At 36.5% G+C, this 14,608-nt stretch overlaps 1 protein-coding gene across 2 annotated transcripts in view; it reads right to left on the reverse strand.

Annotated features, from left to right (window-relative positions):
* Positions 1–5,048: 5,048 nt before the first annotated feature.
* The window catches only part of PCDH18 (protocadherin 18), a 15,020-nt gene continuing 5,460 nt past the window's right edge, over positions 5,049–14,608 (reverse strand). For both annotated transcript variants that reach the window (XM_010830267.1, XM_010830266.1), the window contains exon 4: positions 5,049–7,772. In XM_010830267.1, coding sequence (XP_010828569.1) covers positions 7,105–7,772 — 668 coding nt within the window. In that variant the 3' untranslated portion in view covers positions 5,049–7,104. The remainder of the gene's footprint in view (positions 7,773–14,608) is intronic.

Genomic DNA, 14,608 nt, shown 5'->3' on the forward strand with positions numbered 1-14,608 from the left:
GGCCACAGGACTGGAAAAGGTCAGTTTTCATTCCAATCCCAAAGAAAGGCAATGCCAAAGAATGCTCAAACTACCACACAATTGAACTCATCTCAAACGCTAGTAAATTAATGCTCAAAATTTTCTAAGCCAGGCTTCAGCAATATGTGAACCGTGAACTTCCTGATGTTCAAGCTGGTTTTAGAAAAGGCAGAGGAACCAGAGATCAAATTGCCAACATCCACTGGATTATGGAAAAAGCAAGAGAGTCCCAGAAAAATATCTGTTTCTGCTTTATTGACTATGCCAAAGCCTTTGACTGTGTGGATCACAATCAACTGTGGAAAATTCTGAAAGAGATGGGAATACCAGACCACCTGATCTGCCTCTTGAGAAATCTGTATGCAGGTCAGGAAGCAACAGTTAGAACTGGACATGGAACAACAGACTGGTTCCAAATAGGAAAAGGAGTTTGTCAAGGCTGTATATTGTCATCCTGTTTATTTAACTTGTATGCAGAATACATCATGAGAAACGCTGGACTGGAAGAAACACAAGCTGGAATCAAGATTGCCGGGAGAACTATCAATAACCTCAGATATGCAGATGACACCACCCTTATGGCAGAAAGTGAAGAGGAACTCAAAAGCCTCTTGATAAAAGTGAAAGAGGAGAGTGAAAAAGTTGGCTTAAAGCTCAACATTCAGAAAACAAAGATCATGGCATCCGGTCCCACCACTTCATGGGAAATAGATGGGGAAACAGTGTAAGACTTAAGTTTTCTGGGCTCCAAAATCACTGCAGATGGTGACTGCAGCCATGAAATTAAAGGACGCTTAGTCCTTGGAAGGAAAGTTATGACCAAACTAGATAGCATATTCAAAAGCAGAGACATTACCTTGCCAACAAAGGTTTGTCTAGTCAAGGCTATGGTTTTTCCTGTGGTCATGTATGGATGTGAGAGTTGGACTGTGAAGAAGGCTGAGCGCCGAAGAATTGATGCTTTTGAACTGTGGTGTTGGAGAAGACTCTTGAGAGTCCCTTGGACTGCAAGGAGATCCAACCAGTCCATTCTGAAGGAGATCAGCCCTGGGATTTCTTTGGAAGGAATGATGCTAAAGCTGAAACTCTAGTATTTTGGCCACCTCATGCGAAGAGTTGACTCATTGGAAAAGACTCTGATGCTGGGAGGGATTGGGGGCAAGAGGAGAAGGGGACGACAGAGGATGAGATGGCTGGATGGCATCACTGACTCGATGGACGTGAGTCTGAGTGAACTCCGGGAGTTGGTGATGGACAGGGAGGCCTGGCGTGCTGCGATTCATGGGGTCACAAAGAGTCGGACACAACTGAGCAACTCATCTGATCTCATCTGAATAGGTGTGTAGTGATTTTCACGTCTTTGTTGTCTGTTTTGTTCAACGAACACCTGGATCGGTATCTGATACAAAGTGCACAATAAACATTTGTTGAATTAAAGAATGGTTTACATAGTGCCTGTGTACTCAGATGCCACCCAAGGAGAAAGTAAGAAGAAAGGGAAGAGAGAAAAAGCAGTGAGGAAATGAGTCAGGTGTCGTTGTTGGGACTTTGTAGATTTTTGGTACTTTCCTCATTGCCATGTAGCCTTGTCATATATTTGGCAGTCTACATTTTTGGCAGTTACTAAAATCTCTAGCAGAAGTTCACAAAATCCACACTGACAGCCACCAGGCATAGGTTTGCAGAAAAGATACAGATCCCAAGGCAGAGACTGGAAAATATTTTTCTGGTGAGAATTTTTGAAACATTCTTAATGCCACTTTTGGATTGAATAGGATTTACTGCAAGTTGTATAGATGATTTGGAACCTAACACAAAGGTCTTCTTCCAAAGAGAAAATCTGTGCTTTTTCTGCCTAGAATATTTTGTGGTTAGCTGTTTTCAACTGCAGAATGTACCATTTAATAAAACAAGAATGCACCTGAGGATTTTAGAACAGTTTCGTTCATTTAGATAAAAGTACTTTGAGAGGTAAATACAGTTTATAAGATCAGCTTCTCCCCCATTTTGGATGAGAAAGAAAGTCTGAATATCCTATCGTTCACCCAGAGGCAGTGAGGAGGAGAAACGATGCCCAGAGGCACACCTGCACCTCTTCCTTCCAAGTCTGCACTCCTGCACAGGGTGGGTCAGGGAAAGGGAAAACACCTTCCCCAAACAGGACCCAAAGGTACTCCTTTGTTGTACAGCTTTTTCTGAAGATCACTGGAGGTGGGAATAAAGACACAAGCATCTGCTATTTTACCCTTCTCACGTTATTCATCTCTAGGGCTTTATGCTCTCAATTGCTTGTTATCTTCCTTTTCTATGGTTATGGCCCTTTCTTACTTACTATTCATTTTCTTGCACTTAACTTAGTAAAACTCCAAGCTTACCTTTCTAGCCTAACCCTCAGTACGTAAACAGAAGTGTTTCATATTTAGGAATAAAATATTTCCTCCCTCAATGAAAGTAAAGTTTTCTATACTAGTTTGTCTGTAAGCACTCAAAAAGTTTTAATTTAAAACATAGAGCAAATAAAATGACCCCTTTGTTAATCATTTGAATTTACCCTGCTATTAAACTAGTGAATCAGAGGAGCAAGGTTTATTGAGAATGAAAAGGTATTAGCTTCATACCTCAAAAATATGATTCCTATTATATCAATAACAAAGAAAGACATAAAAAAATTGATAAAATCTGGGTGGTTATATAAAGAACTATATGCATGCAAAAATTTGGAGAAGATTGCTATAAAATGTGGACAGTAGGATAAATTATCAAGGAGGAGAAGCATAAAATAAATAAATTGAAGAGATAAAATCTGAAAAAGCAAACAAGAATAAAGAGCAACTTGCAGAAGTCATAAAAGGAAATAGAAAACTATTATTTTAAAGTGTCAGGGTAGAATGTGTTTTGCGGTTTTAAAAGTCAGGAAGTATGTAAATTTTGGTGGCAATTTTTGCAATGTCAGTGCCTCATAAAATTATTTTAACAGCTCCACAACTTGTATAAGCTATCTTATAATAAAAATACAAATTAATGAGAACTATAGACTCTCACTTTCAGATCTATTGTATGGTGCCTACCTGTTAATTATTTTTTGGTTTACATTATATTAAAGGTCTTATTATTTCTGGTATACAAATATATCTACTTGACTGTATGACTACAGTTACACAGATGAAGAATGAAACCACAATTGGGCATTTTTTTTTCAATTGCAATGTAATACTTTAGGTATCATTCAGTTATTTCCAAAAAGTTACTTACTGCTTGTTCTAGAAACTAAACAGAGTGACGTGACTCTTCAGTGGTCCTAATTTACTAAAATGTTACGTAGCCATATAGGATTATTTCCAACATTCACATGTTAGAGACATCCTAATATATTAAAGGGACTTCCCTGGTGGCTCAGTGGTAAAGAATCTTCCTGCCTATGCAGGAGACCCAGGTTTGATCCCTGGGTTGGGAAGATCCCCTGGAGAAGGAAATGGCACCCAACTCCACCAGCATTCTTGCCTGGAGAATCCCATGGACAAAGGAGCCTGGCAAGCTACAGTACATGGGATCTTAAAGAGACACACTGCTGCTGCTGCTGCTGCTGCTAAGTCGCTTCAGTCGTGTCCGACTCTGTGTGACCCCATAGACGCCAGCCCACCAGGGTCCCCCGTCCCTGGGATTCTCCAGGCAATAACACTGGAGTGGGTTGCCAGTTCCTTCTACAGTGCATGACTGAGCTACAAACACTTCACTTACCATATTAAAATTATCACAATCAGTTTGGCACCTTACACTTTCACAATATATAAGACAGCTTAGAAATATAAGATAGCTTTGTTTTATGAATTTAACTTGCAATGAAGGAAGTCAATATACAGGCATTTTTAAAAGAAAAGTTCTTGCACTGTTTTTTCCCTTTAATATTCAACACAAGTCTTTAAGACTTTCACATGGTTTGGCTTTAATTTTACATAGTGATGTTTATTGCCTATTCAGTGTATCCTTAATCTTCAATACTGTGATGATATGTTATCAAGATATATTGAATTGGAACAGAAACATCAAAACTTTTCAGTAATTTGGCAAATTGACTGAATTGTTTTGGATCAGTTCTGTGAGCTCCTGCAGGATTGCAAGTTGCTATGTCAGGCAATCCATTTTTCATCCACAGAACTAAATTTCACATAGATCCACTTTTCCCTGAATTTTAATGTGTCAGTAATTCAAACTCAGTTTTGAATATTTTCTGACCTTAGCTGGTATCAAATGGATGAAACAATGAAGCTAAGCTGATTTTCATAAATCACACTTCTTTTGTGACTCCAAAGATGGTATAACTAACTCATCTTTTACCTTAATTGTTATCTATTGGTAGGTGGCAAATTTGATATAAGTGTGATGGAATGAACAAGAATTTAAATGATTAACACAGTTATAAGCCCCATCTGCTAAGTACCAAGAAAGAAAGAAATGATAAATGAATAACCGTTTTAAGAACTTGTAAGAATTTGATGAAAGTCAATACTAATCCACCCTATAAATAGGCATTTTATTAAAAGAAGGATTTGTTAATCACCCTATAAACAAGCATTTAAAAGGAAGATTTGTCTAATCACCCTATAAATAAGCATTTAAAAAGGAATAGATTCACTGTCAAATTACACTTTTGGAAGAAAATTGTCTTGATGGATGATTATGATTGAAGAACATTGAGAGGAATCGAGTAAAGTCAACATTTAAAGGAATCAAGTAAGGTGAAATCCAGTAAGGAATGGAAAAAGAAATCTCCTTAAGTGCTTTTTAGTTGTTTCAAATAGAGGAAGGGCATGATATCAAAAGAGAGGAAATATAAATCTGATGAGATAAGTTGCTATGATGGAACAGATATTCCAGCCTTCACTGAGAAATTATCTGTGAAAAGTGAAAATTTTGCACTAATATCCTTAACCTGTGGCATGGGAAGTAATAAGAAGTGAGGGAGACTGGAGAAGCAAGGAATTTGAGATGAAATGCTCACTGTATAGACAATAGACAAAGGTCTTCTATTTAATACAATAGTGCATTTTATTTATTTTACATCATCCAAACATTGATTTCCAGCTTTGCTTCTTAAATTACTGTTGATGCTTTAAATTAAGAACAGTGAAATTATAAAAGTCTTTTTCTTAATGATAATATGTACTGAAAAGAAATGAAGTTGAAAAGCAAAATGTATTTCAGTGTGGTTAGCATTTATATGTATAACCTGCTGAAAAATAAACTGAAATTTCACTTGTAATTGCAATCCTTTCTACAAAGGAAGATGTGCCTTTTGAAAGATATAACATATCTATATGATGTGGTACTCATTTGAGAATTTAAATACCTGAGTTTCAGCCATTTTAAGGTTATTTAACTTTTCCAGTCTTTTATTTCCCTACTAGTAAACCAAGGGAGATAAAATTTTCACCTCTTGGAAACACTCTAAGGGTATAGACTTTTTTCCCTGACACAGTGTAACACAATATGCTCTGAGAAATAATTTGAAAAGTGTTCAAGCAGTTACTATTGATTATTATTTTTTTATTTATACTTCAAATGCATTTAAATTCTTTAATCAGCTGGAAATATGGTAGACTACTTTCATTCCCATTACAGATTTCAAATTCATTCCTTTTCCATTGTAGTTTTTCTTGTTTGCCAAGCCAATTGAATGTTCCCACTCTACTATTCAAAACCCAACACTGAAATACGCTCTTATGAAGGGTATGCTTCTTGCAAAACTTTTGAATGTATATGTAGGAACAGGACTCTGATTTATGGACAGTTCTTTAGCTTTACTTTAATTTTCCTTTTATTTTCACTGACAGTAAAATTTTCTGGAGAGTACAATCAAGATAGTGTATTCATAGAAATAACATTAATAGAAGCTTGGTCATAAACGAGAACAGTCATAACACCAATGTCCCTTACCAAGGCATTCCACACAAAGACATAACAGCACAATAAATAAAGAATTTGCCGTTTGTCACGCAACAACTAAAACAGAATTGCAGTAAAAAACTGTAATTTTATAAATGTTCCTATACTAAAAATAAAAGCAAAAATATGAGATCATGCTCTAGAGACAAAAGCTAAGAGTGAAGAGTTATAGAAAAAAAACATTGCAAAAAATAAAAATGTTCAAGTATTGTTAGAGAAGAGGGGAAGATTTGAATGGAAGAGTTTCAGGATTAATCAATTATATTTATTACTACCCTAGGAGGGACACCGACATAATTGTCTTTGTCCGTGAATACCTTATGCTGTTAAATTAAAATATACAGTTATCCATTTAAAGGACAAGATTCTATTTCCTTGGGACACCTCTCATATTACAAGGATGGAATAAAATTCATTGTTTACCTTGATTATAAGTAGATGATAATACTTTAGAAGTATTCTCAAGAACAGGCCAGTGTGACACCCTGCAATAGTAGGAGCCTGGGAGTTAAAAACGGATTCTACTCCTATTTCTTTAAATCATCGTCTGTGAAAGATACTTCCCAGTCCTGAAATAAAATTTCACTTCATGTTTCAATTTTACTGTGGGAACTGAACTATTAGAACTAGCAAGAGCAATAAAAACAATAATAACAATAATAAAATAAACAGTTTACTGATGCTTACTTTTTCCAAAAAAAGGTAATGAAAAAAGCTGGATCACTTAATGGAACTAAGAATTGAATAATGCTTTAGTGGGGTTATTCCTACAGGATAACAATTTCTTCCCCAACATAACTAATCTAAGCAGTGCGTTTATTCTTTGTGGTTGAATATTATATCAGATTTAAACAGTGGCTAGTTTCTACATGATTAGGAAAGACATGTTTGTCATGGGAGTAAAAAAATAAAATTTGTCTGTTAAATTACACATAAATATAAGGTACAAATGTATTTTTAAAATACAGATTAAAATAATCACACTTGCATTGTGTACATACGAAAATACAGTATTTAATATTCAATATACACAGACACATTTATGATAAATGCAACTATTGGGCAGTGCCAGTTCTTTGAGGGTTTTTGCTGTCTCCTATTTCCATAAACATGGAAACAAAAATGCTCTGCCAACATTCCCTAGCTCTGGCGGACATCCTGAAGCAGTTTGTTAATCTCAGCCACTAGCTCACTGGCATCCATGAGTTCATGTTTGCCGTCATTGAGGTGGTTAAGCACATTGTCAAAATCATCCTCTTCATAATTCTCAGGGATCTCCTCCATGGCCGGCAGCCATTTTGAAGAAGGCTGCACACTGGAGTGAGTTCCAAGTGGGGGCCCAGAGTTGTTGGTCGGGTTTTGAAAATGCGTACTGGCTGCCCAGGCCGCCACCCCCTGTGGGTAACCCACAGTCTTGGCTGGCAAAGGTCCCTTCCGGCGTTCCAGTGAGTTGGATCGGTCCATCTCAGTGCACTCAGAATAGGTGTCCAGAGAAGCGGGCAAGAGGCGCTGGAACACGCTGCTCATCTCCGAGAGCAAAGAGGAAGTGCTGGTGTCCCCAGAGTCCTCCTCACTTGGGGAGTCCTTCCCAAACGTGGAAAAACTCTTCTTCTTCTCACCAGAGTCTACAGGCTGCACGTCATCCTCAAGACTCTGATGCGGATGCTGCTGCTGGGGCTGCGCTGGGAATTCCTCCCCGGGGATGAACATGTTGCTCCTATAATCCGAGGAGGGTGAGGGCAGCGGTGGCATCCAGCACTGGTCGGAGTGTCCCAGGACCCTGCACTCTTCCGTGCACAGCCTCATAGCTATACTCAAGGAAAACAACAAAAGCAACAAGGATTCAGTGTTACATGTCGTGTGACTCAAACATAATAGAAAAAATCGTAATTTTTTTTTCAAATACACAATTTTAAACCATCATCATGATACTAACCTATTACTTTACACATTAGATGGACTATAATTACGACTTGAATATGACTGCTGGTTTTATGGACCTAGTGTATGTGTGTGAAAGTCTCTTAGTCGTGTCCAACCCTTTGTGACCCCATGGACTATATAGTCCATGGAATTCTCCAGGCCAGAATACTAGAGTGGGTAGCCTTTCCTTTCTCCAGGGGATCTTCCCAACCCAGGGATCGAACCCAGGTCTCCTGGTATATGTACTTTTTCTTGTCCATCAAATAAGAAAGGAGGAATATGACTCATGTACTTCTCAGGAATATCATCTGCTCCTCATGCAATAATAAAATGGATGGATAACTTACAAATGAAAATGTCTGGAAGAGAGCTAAGGTGTGAGTGATGAAATATTTGCTGAACATAAACTCTATGAAAACCCAGAGGTATACAGTGAAATCCATAACTTTAGAATGCTACCAGATAAGCCTTGAGTAACACCTTTGAGTACCTTCTATAATGTAGTCTATCTGACCTACTTTACTTTTAGTGGAGGCACTTATAATAAAATAATAAGTAATTATACTTATCAATCTCTCATAAAAATATACTGGATTATTTATTGACTGTTACTTAAAACAGCAGTGCAAATTATCCTCAACTATCAGCCATCTGCAGTTACTCTGTTAAGAAGAAATCTTTTAGAGGTTTTAAATTCAAAAAGTTGGAAAAGTTATCAACAGATGAAGAATATGAAAAAATCACTGGTTAGTTCTTCCAGATGTTATGATGCCCCATTGGAATGTGAGTGGCTACACTCAGAATATAATCAGTGATATGAGAAAACCAGAAAAATGAAGAAGAAGGGAAAAATCTCTAAATTTGGCAAATATATTAACTACATAACCACCAAGAAATGTGAAGATGTAAAATACACTCCACAAACCATCCATCTCTTTCAGTGATCATTAGGTCCTTTCAATATCATGATTTCATTTTAGCTCAAATGACAGTATGCAGAAAATGCAAACTAATTATCTTATATTTGAATTAAAACTGGATTGATATCAGCCATACTTATACATTCAGAGCTAATTCTGTAGATCTGGCTGCTTAAGAATGATTTCTCTTCCAAATTACTGCTACAAAGGATGACTCTTGAACAATGCCAAATCCCCTGTCAGGGGAAGCAAGTTGTTGAGTGTGCTTTTTGCTATATCCCCAGCACTAGGTAAAGTGTCTGAAGTGTTTGCATAGACTAGGCAGTCGCTACATATTTTCTAATTATCAGGGAAATGCGAATCAAAACACACAATGAGAAATCACCTCCAACCTACCAGAATGACTATAATAAAACACAAACACAAAAACCCAAAGGACAACAAGTGAGAGGAGTGTGGAGAATTGGAACCTTTGTACACTGATTTTGGGAATGTAAGTGGTGCAGGTACTTTGGAAAATAATATGGAAGTTTCTCAAAAAATTAAGAGAGAACCACTATATGATCCAGCAATCCCATCTTTCGGATTTACCCATGAGAATTGAAATTAAGATCTCAAAGAGATACAGCACTCCCCCTGTTTACAAAAGCACTGCTCACAATAACCAAGATGTGAAAACAAACTAAATGTCTATCAACTGTTGAATGGATAAAGAAAATGTAGTATATGCATACAGTGGAATATTATTCAGCCTTAAACATGAAGGAAACTCTCTAAAATGTGACGATATTCATGAACCTTGAGGACATTAAGCTTTGTGAAATAAGCTAGTTACAGGAAGACACATACTGCATGATTCCTTGTATTTGAGGCATCTAAAATGGTCCAACTCAGAGAATCCAGGAATGAAATGGTGGTTAACAAGCATTAGGCAGACTGCTGCTGTTGCTGCTGCTGCTGCTGTGTCGCTTCAGTCGTGTCCGACTCTGTGCGACCCCATAGACTGCAGCCCACCAGGCTCCCCCGTCCCTGGGATTCTCCAGGCAAGAACACTGGAGTGGGTTGCCATTTCCTTCTCCGATGCATGAAAGTGAAAAGTGAAAGTGAAGTCGCTCAGTCGTGCCCAACTCTTAGCGACCCCATGGACTGCAGCCCACAGGCTCCTCCATCCATGGGATTTTCCAGGCAAGAGTACTGGAGTGGGGTGCCATATGCCTTCTCTGTTAGGCAAACTGGGAAATTGCTAATTAAAAAGCACAAATTTTCAGTTAAGCAAGATTAAGTTCAAGTGATATGCTGTACAACACTCTACCTACTGTTAACAATATCACACAGCTAAAGTTTTGTTAATAGAGTAGATCCCATATTGAGTGTTCTTATACAATAAAATTGGAGAAGGAAATGGCAACCCACTCCAGTATTCTTGCCTGGAGAATCCCAGGGACAGGAGCCTAGTGGGCTGCCATCTATGGGGTCACACAGAGTCAGACACGACTGAAGCGACTTAGCAGCAGCAGCATACAATAAAATAAAATTTTGGAAAGACTTATGCACAAGAAAGTGAAGAGTAAATGTCGCCTTTCAGAAAAGGAGATGTAAAGGACTTTGTTCAAAGGTGTGGAAGTCACTGCTCTTCATCATGTGCATCTCGAAGATAATTCTGTTCTTATACCTCATCCATTCTGGGCCTCAATTCTTAATAGAGAAGGAGTCAGTTGAAGAACATAAATGAGAGTAAGAACTGTAAGAAAAAATGTCTGATTGTTAGGAAGGCTAGAAATTCAAAGTATGGAAAATGATGGATAGTGTGAATGCCAATCCCGTGGGAATCACAATGGGGTGAGAGAAAGAGCAATACTGAGAATCCTTGTGTCATTTTGCTGTGAAGAAAAGTGACATTTAAATCAGCAAGAATAAAAAAGATTTAGATGTGCTGACTTCAACCATTATTACTATTGGGGGATATTTACCAACTGTTGTTGTTTATCATATATGGACAAAATCAAAAGGTATTGAAAGTAACTGGAATACCTCCATAGCCATGAGGTTTTCTAAGCACTGAAATAACTATCAAATGGTAATTAATTTTTTCCTTAATTCCCTGGGTCTCTAAAAGTGGAAAGGAGATCTGTCTGTATTGTCTTACTCACATCCTTTTAGAAGGAAGAGTAACAGACCTAAAGACATCTCTTCAGTTGTTTTCTGGCCTTTAATTCTGTGGGACGGTCTTAATTGTTTGATCGAATCTGTTTTGTTTTATGTTTAATGATGGGGGAGAAAAGGAAAAATTACACAAGCTTCTAAGAATCCTGAGCATGATCAGCTTTCTAGAGAACAGAATGTAATGAAAATCACAATCAATACCATCTGAGTAATTAAAACAACAGTTTGTATAAAAAGTAAATTTGGTCATAGGAATTTTTAGGCAGAGAATGCTATCTTATAACTTCACAATAAACAAACTGGGCTTTAGTTATAAAATAATAAATTAACATAAACTTTTAAAACTCAAAAATATGAAAAATTAATGAATAAAGATTAATGGGGATAAGGAAAGCTAAAATAATAGAGATGGAGGAACAGTGTGGCACAGAAGGGGCGTTTCTTAATTTCATTGATATGCAGCCTTTACCCCAAGACTCAACTGTGCGAAATCATTCTCAGTGTGCATACAGCTTAGTGTCACAGGTGTTCTACACCATTTCCAACGAATCAGGACTTGTTGGCTAGTGGTGCAAGGGGCTAATCTTCCTTTGTTCCTGGAAAGCTCCTGTCCAGTGATTAAACTTTCTCTGAAGAGGGAAAGTCATGGGGAAACAGAAAACTCTATTTTCCCACAGCAAGATGGTGAGTTTTGTCTCTGTACTAGACCTTATAGGCAGGACAGGAAAGAGGCATTGAGTATAAGAAGATAAATATGCCTAACTCCTATCAAGCCATTAGTCATTGAGTTATCAATCTATTAAGAGCCTGACATATGTAAAATGGTGTGATAGCTCCCCTCTCTCAAATGGTTTCCAGTACTAGAATAATCAAGTGTGACAAATGAGGTCATAGATGTCTAAGGTGTCAAATTATATGATGCTGAGACAATATGTAAAAAAAAAAATGTAAGATGTCACTTACATGTGGAATCTAAAAGCTATAACTGGTGAATATAACAAAAAAGAAACAGGCTCACAGATATAGAGAATGAACTAATGGTTACCAGTGGAGAGAGGGAAGAGGGGAGGGGCAAGATAGGGATAAGGGATTAAGAGGTACAAACTATTAGGTATAAAATAAATAACCTACAAGGATATATACAGTGCAGGGAACATAGCCAATATTCTATAATAACTATAAGTGAAATATAACTTTTAAAAATTGTGAATCACTGTATTATATACCTATAACATATAATATTGTATAGCAACCATACTTCAATTAAAAAAAAAAAGAGTATAGGTGGATGCTGAAGCAGTTAAAGAGAAACTCGAAACAAATTTTGAGAGATGAATAGAATTGAGATAGACAAAGTAAAGAGAAGCTCGTTTTTCAGGTAGAAAGGCGAACATGACCAAAGGATTGCTGTGTTATGTAGAAATAACCCTGCCTATTGCAAAAGATTTAAAAAAAATAAATTTAATAAGCTAGGACTGGATTTCACTGGCCTTGAAATGTCAAGACAAACAGCTAATTAGGTGTTGCCAGGCAACAAAAGTCAATAACTATTTTTGAACTAAAAAATATAAAATGTTCTGAAAAAGTTGTTCAAGCTGTATGAAAGAAAGGTTTGACAAAGGAAGAAGCTATTGGAGAGTGAATACCACTTCATGTGCTGATACAGAAAAGCAACCAGAAGTAGGGTACCAGCCATGAGAATGGAGAGGACAAGGAATTAAAGAGGAATGTTTGAATTAAGTAATCATAGATGTTACAATGATAAAAAAAAAAATGAAATGAGCTCAGTTAAGGAGTATCGCAAGGACAGCCTGGTGTAGCTAACACTTTGGGAAAAGGGAGATTTTGCAAGCATTTGTATAGAGTTGTAATTCAAAGTTGAATGAGTAAGGAAGAAAGTATGCTGACAAACACGAGCCAACAGACAAAAATGCGTGCTGACTTTACTGTTCAGAATGCAGGGTCCTCCTGTGGGAATTAATAGAATGAATGACCAGAAATGACCCTGTTGGCAGGCAAAGCAACATAACATAATCTATATTTGATCACAGTCTAATGCAGAAAAAACAGTTGGAATAAGACATTGAAATTCTAAAAATATCCATGCTTTAAAAAAATTGTACTGATTTCTGTTAATGGCATTCAGATGTGGACTTAACATTTTTTTCTACTTGGAATATTTCCTGGGAATATAAAGTTTACAAAGCAAAACTTTTACACACTAATGTGTTGAAAGAAACTGCAAGTGTGAAGAATAAACCAGAATATGGGTAATGTATCATCAGAATGATGGTGATAATTAAGTATAGATATTTGATTATGCACATTTCTATACTAGCCAAGCATACAAAAAGCTTAAGATATTTTATGGATCATTAGTGATTTCCTGGTGCTCTGTGCCTCTAAAATAGTTTCTACAGTACCCCACATAGAGACAAGAAGCTAATAAGGCAGAAGCATATGTATTATAATACAATCTATTATAATATAGTTACATGGCCTAGCAAAAGATCTCTCTCACCACACACCTAGATTAAGTATAATTTTGTGGAATTCCTTTTTAAAGACTTGTCTACATATTAACTGGTGTTATTAATGTTAATATAAAAATGAGCCTCTAACTTTCAGAAGAAATGTGACTTACAAGGAGTCTAAAGTCACTCACTAAATAAGGCTCTAGTATCTAGAGTTTATCAATATCCACCTATTGTTTCCCCAATTATCCTTTATTCTTTAACATTTATTTTAATTACTTTAATTCAAGCATTAGATAACTCTCCTGCTATGAACATAGGTGGCAGTGGTAACTATAGGCTAGAATGAAAGAGGAGTCGTGACCTTTTTTAAAAAAATTAGACCATGATTAGCTATTGAATTAGAGAATTTCAGAGTTAAAAAAGGATTTTAGGTATCACTTGGGCCCGGTAAGGTTATCTAAGCAGGGGCAGTTGTTCTTTTAACTATAGTGATAAATGAATTGTGTCAATGAGTCAACCTTCTACAACTGAAAAAATAACAGGAAATATTGATATTATACCCATGATATGTTTCCATTTTATGAAATAATTTAAGTTGGGAAATTATATTATTGAAAATTAAGGATCAATATTCAAAATTTGAGTTCCATCAGTATTATAGAATCATAGAAATTCAGCCAACTTTTTCATTTCATGGGTAAGAATAACAAAACTGTTTCTCTATGAGCAAATTGTCTGAGGCCATATATATTCCACTAGTTTTTTCAAGAATTTCTCTTTAAATTGGTTTAGAGAATTTATGAATTTAACAAAAACAAACAACCCCCCCATGAGTGACTGTGTAAGTATCAGCTTTCAGTGTACATTGATTGTAGCCCTTAATGCCACTAGAAGTCCTTCCCATACATCATCCTGTCAGAAATGCAGTATCTATTACAGTAATAGCATAATTAAATAAGCAGCATTTCATTGGTTCTCAGATAGGTAGTAAGACTTTAGAAAGGCAAAACAAATATGTCACTCAAAGTATTAAAAAAAAACAACTTACTTTATATTATTCTTGATAGATATGTGTTTATGAGTAGAGGCATGGGTTCAAATCTCACCTCTAAAATATACAAATTGCTTGATTTTGTATACTTTTTTTTTAACCTTTATAAG

The sequence above is a fragment of the Bison bison genome, unplaced genomic scaffold (assembly GCF_000754665.1).
Source record: "Bison bison bison isolate TAMUID 2011002044 unplaced genomic scaffold, Bison_UMD1.0 scf7180017864517, whole genome shotgun sequence".
NCBI lineage: Eukaryota > Metazoa > Chordata > Mammalia > Artiodactyla > Bovidae > Bison > Bison bison.